General features: G+C 47.8%; 2 protein-coding genes across 2 annotated transcripts; both read left to right on the forward strand.

The window, feature by feature from the left end:
- Nucleotides 1-66: 66 nt before the first annotated feature.
- Nucleotides 67-2,846, forward strand: LOC143154503 (uncharacterized). Its single transcript, XM_076326580.1, has 3 exons — nucleotides 67-157; nucleotides 202-1,470; nucleotides 1,567-2,846. The coding sequence occupies exons 1-3, from the start codon at nucleotides 67-69 to the stop codon at nucleotides 2,844-2,846; spliced, it is 2,640 nt and encodes an 879-aa protein (XP_076182695.1).
- An 8,740-nt stretch (nucleotides 2,847-11,586) lies between these two features.
- On the forward strand, nucleotides 11,587-13,954 carry LOC143154501 (uncharacterized). Its single transcript, XM_076326576.1, has 2 exons — nucleotides 11,587-13,618; nucleotides 13,706-13,954. Exons 1-2 carry the CDS (start codon nucleotides 11,723-11,725, stop codon nucleotides 13,820-13,822), a joined length of 2,013 nt encoding a protein of 670 aa, XP_076182691.1. The 5' UTR covers nucleotides 11,587-11,722; the 3' UTR covers nucleotides 13,823-13,954.
- The last annotated feature ends 1,984 nt before the right edge of the window (nucleotides 13,955-15,938 follow it).

The raw sequence follows: 15,938 nt of genomic DNA on the forward strand, positions 1-15,938 counted from the left end.
GGCTGGCGGCTGCTTTTAGCAGCCGTTAGCCATATATAATTAACCCCGACGAAGAGCAAACCGCGGATGTTAAGTATCGGCTGGGGTGGCCTCCGGGCCGTCGACGGACACAAGGTGGCTCGGTTGACGAAATGGCAATGTCTCTGGTATACGATTGGTTATGATTTTGGAAATGACGTACCCGGATAAATAATTTCATAGATGAAATGTTTGATATGGAAGGAGCCTCGGACGCGGGGGCCCCCGGCCCTGGGGTCCCCGTGGCGGATTTGTCCGCTGCTGATGGTAGGGCCAATGTTGACGACCCAGGCTATGACCCGGATAATGAATTGATTATTGTAATGGATCTACTTCTCGATGGGCAGATAAAGTGCAGGGCGTGTCTCTCTCATGGGAGATGGTTCCTACAGGAGAAAACCTGGAGCGAACACATGGCAATGCAGCACCCGCAAGTAAAAGTTCTTTGGAGGTGTGCACACTGCGGTAAATCGTTCCAAAAACTACACGGTTGCAGGTGCCACCTCCCAAAATGTGCCGGTCCCAGACAAGAAGAACGGCTGGGCGGCCACGTTTGCTCCTCCTGTGGGAGCTCTTACAGCTCTCAAAGAGGGTTGTCTCAGCATGAGAGACACGCGCACCCGGTGGTGCGAAACACAAAAAAGGCGCAAGCAGCCAACCCTAGCCGTCCAAGTTATCGAGCCTCGGCTTGCACGGAAGAGCAAGTCCAGGAGTTAGTGCGACTGGACAGAATCTATCGTTCCGATAGGTTCCCAAATGTGAAGATACACCAGCACCTACCGGGTAAAACACTAAGGCAAATAAGCGATAAAAGGAGGCGACTGCCTGTCGAGAGTGTGAAGGCGGTTGTCGAGGAGGAGCCCGAGGAATCCGACTCAGACTCTTATGAATCGGCAACCGAGGAAATAGCGGAAGCAGAGGCCCCGTTGAGTGGTGAGGAAGATAGCTGGCAGACCACGCTCAAGGGGGCAATCATGGCCGACTCGCTCGATCTAAATCACAAGCTCTTCGAAGTGGAACGAAGAATAATAGAGTCGGCCATGAGAGGAAGAAAGGAACCATCAGAGACCGAGAGTATCCTGGACATCTTCATTGAGAAATTGAAAGACGGGATAAGTGAACGATCGGAACCCAGACATAGGAGGAGACCGATAAACCAAGAACAGGGAAAGGAAAGCGATCGTACCCGTCGGAATAAATATAAGTTCTCTCGGTATCAAGATTTATATAACAAGTGTCCAGGCCGATTAATAGATATGGCGGTCGCGGGAAGTGTTGTGGAGGCGAGGGGGCAGTCGGAGCTCCCTGATAGGGCTAGCATAAGGCAGCTCTATGAGGACCTGTGGGGGAAAGTGGGACCCACCACAGGCCTTCCTCAGCTCGGAAGGGGTCCGAGCCCACTTTCTTCAATGGAAGAAATGTGGGGGCCCGTCACTATCGCTGAAGTGGTGGGTAAGATGAAAGATTAAAGCCGAAGCTGCTGCGGGTGTCGACGGCATAAAGAAGAACCACCTCCGCAAGAATGGCGCCTTACATGTTGTTGTAAAGCTCTTCAACCTGTTGATGCTGCAAGGAGTATTTCCGGATCAATGGCAAGCCAATCGGACCGCGCTTATTACCAAACCAGGGAAGAGCGCGGCCGATGTAAGAATTATTCTGCTATGTTGGATCACAGGTTGAGGAGCAAGGTTATGAACCACAGAAGGCAGAAAGGCTTCACCAAAGAAGATGGGTGTAAGCAGAACATAGCCATTCTGAACAGGGCACTTATGCTCATGAAGGAAAAACATGGCGGAGTGGTGACAGTCGTCGACATTTCCAAGGCCTTCGACACGATCCCCCACGAGGCGTTAGGGGACGGGCTTAGGAGGAAGGGTGTCCCGACAACCGTCGTGAATTACGTAAAGAAAATGTATGACGGTTGCCACACCAGTATCAGAACTAGGGATCGGGACATCCCAATAAGAATTAAAAGGGGAGTTAAGCAGGGAGACCCCCTGTCGCCTTTATTATTCAACACAATCCTAGACCCCATAATCGAAGATCTTGACGAGACAACGGAGGGAATCCGAATGGGAGACGAGAGCGTTTCCATATTGGCCTTTGCGGACGATCTGGTGCTACTAAGCAGAGATAAGAAAGAGGCATCCCAGCAGCTGGGGAAACTGACAAAGTACCTCAAGCGGCTGGGTATGTCTATCGAATGCAACAAATGCCGAACTTTTCAGGTCGTCTGCAAAAATAAGACTTGGTATGCCGAGGATCCTGGTTTGGAGATCCAGGGAACGCCCATTCCATGGGCAGGACCTGGGGACCTTTTCCAGTATCTCGGTGTCAAGTTTGACCCCTGGAGAGGCCCAGAGCGCGCGCGGACAGAGAATATCGTGAACGCCGCCAAAAATATACAAAAGATGGGGCTTAAGTCCCATCAAAAGGTGAATCTGATCAAGACTCACCTCCTGCCCCGATACATTCATCAGCTGGTCGTGAATCCGCCACCAATTAAAACGCTCAATAGCCTGGACCATGAAGTTAGACAAATTATAAAAGAGCTGCTTCATCTGCACCCGTCAACGACGGATGGGGTGTTGTATGCTGAAAAGCGAAACGGTAGTCTAGGTATCCAGAAGGTGGCGGATATCGTAAGAATAGCCAAGCTGAGGAATGCTATAAACATGATAAATAATGACGATCTGGCTATCAGGGAAGCCTATAAGGGGCAGGAGCAAATCATAAAGGTGTATGTGAATTCTCTGGGGTTGGCATGGCCCAACACCCATAATGAAATCGAGCGCGCGCGCGCGTGGACCTCAAAAGGGGGCATTTAGAGAAATGGAAGAGACACAAGGGTCGCACTAATTCGAGCGAAAAGAGACATTGACCCCATGTGCCGAAGGTATAATATGCAGCTTGAGACCCTAGGGCACGTATTGGGTAGTTGTATGCATACTAAAGCAGCCCGCATAAAAAGACACAATGAAATAGTGGCCATGATCGAGCAAAAAGTGGCCAAAAGGCATGCGGTATTCCAAGAGCCTTCTGTGAATGTTATGGGGGAGATGAAGAAGTCTGATTTGGTTATTAAAGACCAAGAAAGGCTCCTCGTAGTGGACGTAACTGTCCGTTACGAGGAAAGAGACAATCTCAAGAGGGCTCATATGGACAAAATGAACAAATATAAGGAAACCGCCGAATTTATTAAAGCAAAGTTAAATTGCCAAAATGCCGAAGTTCTACCCATAGTGGTAGGGTGTCGCGGAGCAATGCCCCACAAAACATATAAGAACCTAAAGCGCCTAGGGCTCAGCAATGACGAAGCGGTGACGGTATCCATGATTGCCCTCCGTTCGTCGATTGAAATTGCAAACGCGTTTTTGGACTACGATCACATAAGGTGATCGTTCTAAGTTATTTATTTATTTATTTATTTATTTAAAACAGAGACGACGCTTACGCTAATACTTGACGAAGCCATTAAGGTTAATCTAATATTTATTATTTATTTATTTATTAATTTAAGACGAAGCTTACGTTGATACCTGACGAGGCCCCTGAGGCCAATTGACTTTTAAACATTAACGCTGCCGAGAGGCGAAGGAAGAATAACGAGGCAGCTGCCAGCCGATAATAGAAATATTAGCCCGTTTCGGCCTTTTACACCGAACGGTGCGAGTCCTTGCTATACCTTTTGGGTAGTAGGGCGCGGGGCGAGTTCTCTATGAGGGAACTCGGGGCGACGCCTCCGCGCGGCTTCCCTGGGCACACGCTTGTCGTGCGGCTAAGTACGCCTCCCGTACGGGTCCCCGTTCCTAATTTTTCTAAGCACGTGGGCAGATCGCTTGGTAGTGGCAGCAGGAAAAGGGAGCCCAGCGGAGCGGCCTTAAATCTGTTTTTTGTTAATTAATTTTATATTGTTATTACCCTAAGGGCGGGTATATGCTCGGAAGTCTACCTATCCTATATAAGGATAGGTACAGAATTAGCCAAGTGCCTCATCATCTAATTAGTGACGCGCATGAATGGATTAACGAGATTCCCTCTGTCCCTATCTACTGGTGGGGAGTAATTCAAGGGCCCAGTCAATGATGTAACAACAACGGAGACCGGGACCCGGGGTTGCAGGAGCGAGGGTAGAGCATCCCCTGGCCCGCCGAAAGTCCAAAAATCGTCCATTACGGCCCAAACACGCTCAAACCGAGCCGGAGCTGGCACCGGCTTCGGCAATGACGAAACCACCCGATCGGATGCTGCGTACTCCCACCTAGAAACGCCTACAAACACAGTGGAAAGAGTGCGCAACAAGTGAAGGCGCCACGGCGAGTAAAAAATAATAATAGACCGAACACCCGTCACGCTGAAAAACAGCAAACTCGCCGCTGGCAATCGGGAAAGCAACAGAACTGTGAAGCTATCGAGCGAAAGTTTGGGTTGGGACTCAGGTGAGCCAAGGGTCGATGCTCCCCAGCCCGGCCGTTTTACTCGGGACATGATGCCCGAGGTCATGTTCAAGTTACGTTGCGTACCTCCACGCGGTCCCACTGGAGGTCCCGTTTCAACGGGATCGCTAAACCGAACGTAGCGAAGCAGAGGGGGCAACTGCTGAGGTTTGTCCCCCCCGTGTTTGCCGTGCGGGGCGACCCATGTCGTCGGAAAGGTGGGTCCTGGGATCTGAGGGGGCCCTGTCCTGCGGGAGAGTGTGCACCCAACACGTACCTTTGGCCACTGCTTCGACTAGACGGGTGGCTAGGCGAGAAAAGCAGCTCTATGCCTAGTCAATCGGCTCGAAACGACCATACGTCTCGGCAAGTGGGTTCTATATCGGGCGAGGAAGGGGACCTTGGAGTCCGGGGAGACCCGGTCGGCCTTGGAACGCGGACTATATCCTGGGTAATGTCCTAACCTGGCGGAGCCAGGTTCCATTTGAGGGTCCGAAAAGGCTGGGACATGCAGCGGGATGAAAAGAATAATCTAGCTATGGTATCTAACATAAAAAAATCGGACCAACCCGTGGTCGTTCTTGAGGTTCTCAAGAGCGACGCGGTAGTAATAAAGAAGGAGGTCGACGATGCAGATGCTCCCGGCACGTCGTCCCCCAAAACGAAGAAGGAGGAAGCTGGGGAGGGACAAAAACACGCCTCCCCTAGCAAGGTTTCAAAAGGCACGGCGAAGCCTGCGGGTGACAAAACCCCCGCGCCGCCTTTGCCCAAGAAATAGACAAAAAACGCGGCCGCGCCGCAAAAGCAGGATGGACCGAGTGTACCCACCCGTAAAAATCCGAAGGAGCCACGGGCCGTAACGCCCAGCGCTCAGAAAATGTCAGAGGCCCACGGGAAGATCCCACCGGGCCCGGGTGTAAATCCTGGAGACGGGACAACGGTCTCCAGGAAGAAGAAGGCCGGCGCAGCCATACCAGGCAAACCGGCCTCTGAGAAACGGGGCAAGGTACCGACGGAGGCGGTATCTGGGCCCAAAATAAGGCCTCTCGATCTCATACGAGACGAAGCCTCGGCCGTGATCACGAATGTCCGGAGCTTCTGCCTTTGACCGGAGTCGAAGGTAACAAAGGAGGCCGGTAGCCGGGTGATCGGCCAGACATCCGCGCTCTACGAGCTGGTCCAGGAACTGCTCATTCGTAGCAGCTTCCTCGAAGGGCAGCTCGCCGCGGTGCGCCAGGACTCCAAGGAGTCCCTCAAGGCGGCCGTAGAGAGCGTGGCGCAGACGACGCTGAAGGCGGCGTGCAGCCCAGATGTGAAATCTGCGACGATGAAACAAGTGTCGACCTACGCCGATGCGGTAAAGGTCGTTACTAAGAGAGTTTCCTCAGACGCGGTGAAGCCACCCCGAAACGCGGTGCGCATATTCCCGCCGAAAGGAAAGAAGCAGAACAGTGACATCACAAAACACACTGTTCTGTCTGTCGTTAAGCCTACCAAGGCCAAGATCCGCGTTACAGCGGTGCGACGCATCCACTCAGGTGGCATAGTCGTCGAGACCGAACGCGAGGAAGACCTGAAGGCCTTCACCAACTCGGCGGAACTGAAAGGAGTGGGACTTTCAGTTTCCGTCCAAACCAAGACGAAGCCTACACTAATAGTGTATGACGTTCCCCGAAAGGTTACAAAGGAGGAGGTTGTATCCAGTATTTGTCCAGAAAGTCCGGTTTGCAACCGGGCCCAAGGCGAAAAACGCGAAAACGACCAACTGGGCCATTGAGTGCAGCCCGCAGGTTCGCCTGCGGCTCAAAGAGACAGGCCGAGTTTACATCGGATGGTCGTCTTGCCGTGTGCAGGACTACGTTGCGGTGGCTTGAACGAGACCCCGGTCTGTTCAAACTGCAAGGCTAGGGGCAAAAGACACGACCACCGGTCGAAAGACAAGTCCTGCGCGTCCTATCAGGTCGCACTGGAACAAACAATAGCCCGGACCGACTATGGCGGGCAGAAATAAAACCGAGAGCATCCCTCTGAGACAATACCGGGTCGTGCAGCATAACATGCGACGAACCCGGATTGTTCTTGATGAGGTGAGAGAGTTGATGCACTCGCGAAAGATCGATGTGCTGCTCGCGCAGGAGCCCTATTCCCAAGAGGGTACCGTCCCTGGGCTGGGGCTCGCGACGAAAGTAGTCACGGGGGGCACACCGGTAATGGCGGCAATTGCTGTCCGGAACCCGGAACTCTCCGTGGTCAAAATCTCGCATCTGACCTGCGTTTGCATCAGCGATGATACGGCCGGAAGTTTTTACTTGGTCAGTCAGTACTTTCAATGCTCCGAGGAGATTGAACCCAGCTTGGCTCGACTGGGAAAAGTACTTGATGCTCTCGGACACAGTCGGGTCATTATCGCGGCGGACGTCCAAGTCCCCCTCGTGGGGCGGCACACGAACGGACGCGCGGGGAGATAAACTCGAAGAGTTCATCGCTCGACACGGCCTGACTGTGATGAACGATGCTGGAAGTATCCCCACATACTCCAGCCCAAGTGGCGAATCATGGATCGACGTTACGTTAGTGACGAACGATATGTCTAAATATACGAAAAACTGGAAGGTCCGATACGATTGGACCTCCAGCGATCATCGAGCGATAGAGTTTGTGTTACAGTTCGCAGACGTGAGCGAGAGTCGTCGTGCCTTGGAGCCCCGATTCCGCACGTCCAAAGCGGACTGGTCTCGCTTCGATCGTGCGTTGCTTGAACGCGAGAGGCACCTTCCCGGAGACGTCGAATGTCGAGGGGATGTCGAACATCTAGCACAGGAGATCGAGCTGGCAATCGTCCACGCGTGCAAAGCCTCCATACCTGTCAAGCAATGGCACTCAAAATCCGTCCCTTGGTGGACGAGGGAATTGACCAAACGGAAGACGCACGTGTATCGTCTGAGACGTGCCTTCCAGCGTGAGAAAGATCAAAAGGAGAGAGCAGCTAGAAAGGCTGAATACAACAACGCCAGAAAAGCCTATACAGTTGCTGTTCGAACTGCCAAGTTTCAAAGTTGGACGAACTTTGTTACCGAGCAAGGAAACAAGGAGCCCTGGGGGCTCACATACAAGATCGCCCAAAAGAAGGTGCGAGTCGAGACAGCTGTCTCCAACATTCGAACGCAAGACGGCTATACGATGGACTGGAAATCCGCCGCCTCGCAGCTCCTCGGAGCGTTAATCCCGGACGACACGACCGCGGACGAAACGCCGGAGCAATCGAACATCAGGCTAGATTCAATTACCGACCCGCCGACGGACGACTGCACAGTCTTCACTAGAAAGGAGGTTGGAGACGCGATCTGGAGCCTAAAGCGAGGAAAATGTCCTGGTCCGGACCGTTTAGAGGCCGAAGTCATAAGACGCGCGTATGGATCCGTCCACAGCGGTCTGCTTCGTCTCTACAACGCGTGTCTGTGCAAAGGAGTATTTCCCGTCAGATGGAAAGTCGGCTCTATCATAACCATACTCAAAGGGCCCGACAAATCACTGATGGAGGTCAAATCGTATAGGCCCATTTGCCTACTCTCCATCTTGGGCAAAGCGTTAGAGAAGCTGATGCTGCTAAAAATGAGAAAAGTGTTTCTGAACCCCGACTACTTCTCGGATCAGCAATACGGATTCAGGCATGGACGATCCACTGATGACGCGTTAGTGAAGTTCAGGGACCTGGTGTCTGGCCGAGAAGAAAAGTACGTACTGGGACTCTCCTTCGATATCTCTGGTGCTTTCAACAACGTCTGGTGGCCCAGCATCCTACAGAAGTTGAAAGCCCGGGGATGCCCTCGAAATCTCTACAGACTGATGGTCGACTACTTCGCCGAGCGTGAGGTCACGATAGTTTCCAAACACGGCATGGTGCGCAAGAAAGTCACCAAAGGCTGTACACAGGGTTCGATTCTCGGTCCGAGCTGTTGGAACCTAGTCTTCGACGAAGTTCTGCAGCTCCTTTCGAACACCGAGCTCGCGTGCGAGCCCATAGCCTACGCCGACGACCTTCTCGTGATTGTTTGTGGAAACACGAGATGCGAGTTGGAGCGCATAGGCCAAAAAGTCGCGGACGTCATTTCTGGTTGGTGCGCCATCCAGAAATTGGAGCTGTCAGCGACCAAAACCGAGATGGTCCTCTTGAAAGGTTCTCTGGATAGAGAAAGGCCTCCTGTGGTAAAGATTAACGAGAGAAGTGTGGCCCTTAAGCGTACCATCCGGTACCTAGGGGTCCACTTTGACGCTGGTCTGGGAATAAGATCCCATGTCGATTACTTGAGCGCTAAGACTGCGCGAACGTTTTACGCGCTAGCGCGGCTTGCGCGAGCGAAGTGGAGACTCGGACATCGAGCCATGCGAACAATGTACGATGGCCTCTTTGTACCGATAACGGCGTACGCCGCTGCCGGCTGGGCTGACCGCCTGAGCTCTGTTACGAAGACTATTCTTGCCAGAGCTCAGAGACGTGTGCTACTCGGCGTCACCAAGGCCTACCGCACGGTGTCTACCGATGGAATCTGCGTGGTTGCCGGTACGATGCCGGTAGACCTGGTGATAGTGGAGCGTGCGTGCGCCTTTATCAGACGACAAAACGACATCGCCCTTGGTGACTGTCGAATAAGTCACGATGAATTTGAGTCAGGAGCGGTATCCCCCTCGGAGGCAAAAGCCCGGGTGAGGGAGGAACTCCTACGACAGTGGCAATTGAGATGGTCGTCGTCCGAGAAGGGAAGGACCACCTTTCGATACTCCCCGGACATGTCTGACCGTTCAAAAGCCATTTGGATTCACCTCGACCACTACGTGGTCCAATTCCTTAGTGGACATGGAAACTTCCGTGCGAAGCTAAAGGAATTCGCCCTGGTCCCGGACGAGAACTGTGTCTGTGGTGAGGCCGAGACGCCTCCACACTTCCTGTTCCACTGTCCGAGGCACCGACGCGCGCGAGAACTCCTACGACAGGCAGTCGAAGGCAACGGCCTTTCATGGCCGGTAACAGAAGCTGACCTGGTCACCGTACATCTATACAAGGAGTTCCGGAAATACGCGCGCGCGGTGCTGGGGAACAACATCAGAGGTGAATAAGTTGAACGCACGACGCGACGCAACAGGGTCGAACTACTCCCCTGCGTTGCAAACGCGAACATCATCATTGAACACAAAACGCAACGATATAGGGTCGATCATTTCCCCTTCGTTGCTCAATCGAACATGACTCAACACACGACGCGACGCAACAGGGTCGAACTCTTCCCCTGCGTTACAAAACTCGAACCATTCGAACGCATCACGCGACGGTGCAGGGACGACCAATCCCCTCCCGTTGGAGGAGGACTTGAATGAACTCGAACGCAGTACAGTCTTGTGCTTCGGCAAAGACTCCTCGGGCCGGGAGCCAAGCCCCATCCGCTTCGGCAGGTGTACCCCGGATTGGGTTGATCTCGAGGTGGCAGTGAAGGTTTGCCGCCGTCACCCTCCGAACTACGTGACGGTGCGACAAGAAGGTAGATGCCCGAACACCAGGCAAAAGTAGTGAGAACGCTGGTATGGACATCAAGTCCGAGGTACAGCGCATCCCTTCGCTTGCGAACGGACATCGAACGCACTAACACTACATGTCCCTATCTACTGGACTTTTCAAGATGGCGGCGACCTGTACGAACGCGTTGCATGCCGCTCCTTGAAAATCTGAGTTTTGAGTGGACAAACGTGAATCAAAGTGCATGTGTACACACTCCTCTTGGAGAACTAAACGAGAGGAACGTACTGTGATAATAATTGCAGTGTGTAGTGTAATAATACACAGTGTTTTACGGTTTCAAACTTTCTCAAGGAAACCTAACCTCGAAGCGGAGCACGCCACCGACGCTGCGTAGCGCCCATTGCGCCGCGCCTCATTGACTGACGTTCGGGCCCGGGCGGCGCCCTGATTGGTCGGTGCGGAGAACCAGCGTTCCCGCTACTGGTCGGTCAAGTAAACGAGATTATGGAGCAGGAAGCGGAGGACAACATATCCACCAATAGATGGAGCTCCCGTAAACGAAAGGAGGAGAAGCTGAGCAATTCCGACTCCGAACCATTCCATTCGGTGAGAAGACGCAAAAAGCAACCACACCCACCATGCAGCTCCGACGAAGAGTGCTGTAATAGCACAAAAACACAGATCTCACCGGTAGAAGAACTGATAGATTTCTGTAGAAACCTCAGTGGAAATATCTCTTCGAGAGATATAAAATATATACAGAAGAAGACAACTGAGTGCAGCAAGCACATTCGAAGCGTTGAAGAGGAGAACTCCATGCTGAAAACACAACTGGAAAGATGCGGCAATATAAGCATCATTAATAAAGAAATAGAAAAGCTAAGCAAAACAATCACAGGAGTGGTAGAAAAAATCACGGAACGGGATTCTAACGTCCCCAAATCACCTGTAACTTACGCTGAAATGGCCAAGATGCGGAAAAATTTGGTCCAACAGCAAACAACGAGATCCCCGAAGCACGTCCTTACGGTATTTCCCCAGGAAAAGTGCAAAATACAGAACAGTGAGGAGACAAAAAATAAAATTATTGAGATTATTGTACCAGCAAAAGAAAAACTAAAAATCAAAAATATCAGAAAAATAAATAATAATGGAATTCTCATCGAAACCGAAACGAAAGAGGACCTGCAGAACCTACTCCGAAACAACAAATTGGAGAATGCAGGCCTTATAGTCGGTCAGCCTCCAAAAAGAAGACCAAGAATGGCAATATACAATATTCCTAAGAACATGCCGGAAAAGGAAGTGCTGACAGCAATTCGCCTTCAGAACTTCGAACATATTCCGAAGTCCAAATTTCCCGAAGTGTTCAAGTTACTGTTTAAAACGGGCGATAGAGCCAAAGAAACGGTGAATTGGATTGTCGAGGTTACACCTGAAATCCGTGATGAAATCAAGAAGCAATCACGATTGTTTTTAGGTTGGAATGCCTGCCACATCCAGGACTATATAGCCGTCAGCAGGTGTTACAAATGCCAAGCATTTGGACACATTGCGAAGTTCTGCAGGGCATCCCAAGACACCTGTGGACACTGCGCAAAAGAAGGACACTCTTAGAAATCCTGCCCAGCAACCACACGGAAGCCTACATGTATAGCCTGCAAAAGGGCAAAACAGCCACATGACCATTCCTCAAGGTCACCGAACTGTGCCGCATATAGAAACGCCATAGAGGCCTACCTCTCGAAGATCAACTATGGAAAATAGGGAAGAGACTCATAGACTCCCCGGAACACTCAAGATACAACTGGCACAAATTAATGGCCAAAATTCAAGACCAGTTATAGACGAAATAAGACAGACCGCGAGCGACGCAAACATAGATATCATCTGCATCCAGGAACCATACAGTTACAGAAACAATATCACGGGCCTAGGTATAAACACCAGAGTAATAACTGATACAAAGCCATTCACAAGCATAGTCACACGGGACGCAATAAAAGCAGCAATCGCGGTCTTCAATACCGAATACACAATAGTGAAAATAGAACAACTATGCAATACGCACTGTGTCTGCATAGAAGTCACCGTAATGGATCTGAAACTGTACATAGTAAGCGCATACCTTCAATTCCGCGATAGGATAGAACCCTATCTTCATCACCTGGAAAAAACTCTCCAACACCTGAGGGGGCACAACATAATCCTTTGCATAGACGCAAATGCAAAATCACCACTATGGCACAGCGACTCCACAGATAATAGGGGCGAGTACTTCGAGGACTTTATCGCCCAACATAATCTCTATATCCTAAATAAACACTCCGAAGTACATACATTCGATAACAGCCGCGGAAAATCAAATATAGACATAACCTTGGCGAACGCAACGTGCTACAAGAAAATTAGCAACTGGAAAGTTCACTCAGGATCAACCACTAGCGACCATAATCTAATCACATTCACCGTAGATGCACCAACGCCAACATCCTGCTTAACACGTAAAACAAGGTACAATATAAAAAGAGCAAACTGGGAGACACTCAAATTAATCATCAGGCAAAAATTCAGCGAGTATCCACCGGAGGAGGTAAACCAAGGACACAGCGATGCAGAAGACTTAACAACCTCCATACAGCAAACCTTAACATCCGCATACGATACCGCAATACCGAAGAAAAAACGATTCCCCAAGTCAGTGCCGTGGTGGAACGACGAACTAACAGCCATGAAAACAAGAGTGCGAAGCGCGCGACGAGCATACCAGAAAGCAAAACGTGAATACCATCGAGAAGCATTAAAAGAAACTTCACAGTTGGAAAAAATTCGTAAAGAAAGAGTGAAGCTGGAAGCATTTCTTTTCAACGAATCAAATAAAGTGACAAAGTCAACAATAAAGTTTGTACTGGAGAAATGGTTGTTAATTGAAAGTGAATTACAGGAACAACTGATGGAAAATGAAAAGTTAAAATTGACAATTCAGAATAATAATGTTCCTAGCTTGACTCGGTCATACGCACAAGTGACTGGTACACCATTGCAGTCACAAACATCAAAAATAACAGTCGAAAAAGCTCGCCAAATCAAAGAAAAGCGAGACCATGAAGTGCTTCTGATAAAGCCAAAAAGCGATGAAGACAAAGGAAGCAAAGATGAGATCAGAACCGCTGTGACAAGTGCGTTAAGCTCAGTTCGCAGCAAGATAAAAATAAAAAGCATTAAACAAATGAGGAAAAAAGGACTTGTAATTGAAATGAAAGGTAAAAACGATATGGAAATTATTAAAAACGCAAAATTAGAATGTAAAGATTTAAAGATTGAAAGCCCTAAAAAGATATTGCCATCAATAATTATTTATGATGTTGAAAAAGAATATAAGCTGGAAGAACTAAAGGAGGATTTCATAACAAAAAATTTCGAAAAGTATAATCACAAAGAACTGGATGGCTTGCGAGAAACAATAGTTTTTAGACATCACTTTAAAACAAAAGAAGATAGAGTGAACTGGATCGTACAGGTGCCAGGACGACTCCTTGTAGATCTAATTAACCAAGGACGTATTTACATGCTATGGAGGACGTATAGAGTTAAAGAATATATTAATGTGACAAGATGCTTCAAATGTCAATCGTTTGGCCACATCGCAAAGGTGTGTAACTTCCCAGACCAAATTTGCGAAATATACGGGAGTAAAGATCATTTAAAAAATGATTGTAAAAAGAAAGACTCTCCGCAGTGTTCTAACTGCACTCGAGCAAAAAGAAAAGATGTAAATCATACGGCAGGAAGTAAAGTGTGCCCGGAATACGTAAAAAACGTAGAAATTTATAGAAGTAAATTAGAATGGGGATAAAAGTAGCCCAAATTAATGCTCAAAGGTCGACAGCAGTGGCAGCAGACCTGAATTTAATCATGAAAAGACAAAATATCGATATACTTTGTATACAAGAACCTTATACATATAAGGGTATAGTCAGGGGGTATAAATCCCCGGAATTTCGTACCTTACAACCGAATAATGTGACAAATATATGGACAGCTGCTGTCGTTGATGAAGCAAAAATAGAAGTATTTCAAAACGTATACCAAGAATCCGGGCACATACTATGTTTCCAAGTTATTATTGGAAATATTAAACTTTACATAATAAACATTTATTGTCAATTTTCTCTGCCAATAAATGGTTTTTTGAATAACATAGAAAATATTGTATATAATCTTAAAGGAAATAAAATACTAATTACCATGGATTCTAATGCCAAGTCAGAAACATGGTTTTCTAACGAAACGGACGAAACAGGGAAAATTTTAGAAGAATTTTTAATTGCAAATAAATTGCACGTGATTAATAAACCTAGCAATTACCCAACATATTCCTCGTCCAGAGGAGAGTCAAATATAGACTTAACTATTGTCAGTGAAAACATGCTGAATGACGTAAAAAATTGGCAAGTAAATATCTGCTCTGTGAGCGATCACAATTTGATCACATTTGAAATAAATTTAGAAAGAACTACATCTATAATTGGACGTATTGATGGCTATCAAATCAAAAAAGCGGACTGGGATAAATTTTCACAGTTATGCGACGACAAATTTAATGAAATAATCATAGAGAGAATAAGGAATGAATCTCCTGATTCAGCCCTGGACCTCTTTAATGGAGTCCTGTAAAATATCTGTAAGGACTCCATACCCAAAAGAAAAATAGTAACTCGAGCTATCCCCTGGTGGAACGATAACCTATCAGCGCTCAGGAGAAAAGCACACACAGCAAGGAAACAACTAGCAAGAGCTCGAAAACTACAACTGGATGACCTTCTCGAGGCCTGCATTAAAAAATATAAAAGAACAAGGAATAAATATGTCTCGGAAATTAGAAAAAGTAAAAAACAGTCATGGCAAAATTTTGTCACTGTGGAAGGAAACAAAGACCCATGGAGTATAATCTATAAAATAGCCAGAGACAAATTAAAGAAAATAGATACATTATGCCCACTAACTCTGCCATGTGGAACAATTACAATGAATTGGAAAGATACGGTTAATGCTCTCCTGAATAAATGTGTCCCAAAAGACCTAAGACGATCAGAGTCTGAAGTGCACAAAAAGATTAGAGAGGAGAATAAAAAGTATAAAAACCACAACATTGAGAACGAGTTATCTTTCTATGAAATTGGTACTGCGATTGGCAAGTTAAAGTCAAATAAAGCCCCTGGTTTAGATAACTTTGTATCAGAAATTATAAAGGCTGTATGGGCCAACAATAAGAATATTATATATAACTTATTAAACAATTGTCTCCGATCTAGAAAATTCCCCGATAAATGGAAATTGGCGAAATTGAAAATAATCCTCAAATCAAAAAGTCTCGACAAATCGAAAATAAATTCATATAGACCAATAGCACTTTTACCAACGATGGGAAAAGTTTTTGAAAGCATAATTATTAAACGAATACAAAGCGACTATAAAAGCAAAAATCTACAAAGTAGTAGACAATTTGGGTTCAGACCAGGAAGATCAACAGAAGATGCGATATTATACTTTCGACAGGGAATCATTGCCACGGAAAAGAAGTTAGTTATGGCACTTTTCATCGACATAGAAGGTGCATTCGACAATCTATGGTGGCCTGCAATTAAAGCTTGCCTAATGAAAGCTGAATGCAGCAGCTGTATGATAAATATAATAGACAGCTATTTAACAAAAAAAAAAAAAAAAATGATTATCGAATCAAAATTTGATAAAGTTAAAAGGAAAATGGAAAAAGGCTGCCCACAAGGTTCCATAATAGGACCTATGGCATGGAATTGGTGCATAGACGATCTATTAATGCGACTAGAACAAGAAATTGATAATGAAGATGCTGAGGCCATAGCCTATGCAGATGACCTAGTTATTATAATAAAAGGCAACTCACGACTGGACGTTGAAAAACAAGGTAAAAGAGCACTAGAAATTTTAAA

This window comes from Ptiloglossa arizonensis, unplaced genomic scaffold (genome assembly GCF_051014685.1).
Source record: "Ptiloglossa arizonensis isolate GNS036 unplaced genomic scaffold, iyPtiAriz1_principal scaffold0069, whole genome shotgun sequence".
Lineage (NCBI taxonomy): Eukaryota > Metazoa > Arthropoda > Insecta > Hymenoptera > Colletidae > Ptiloglossa > Ptiloglossa arizonensis.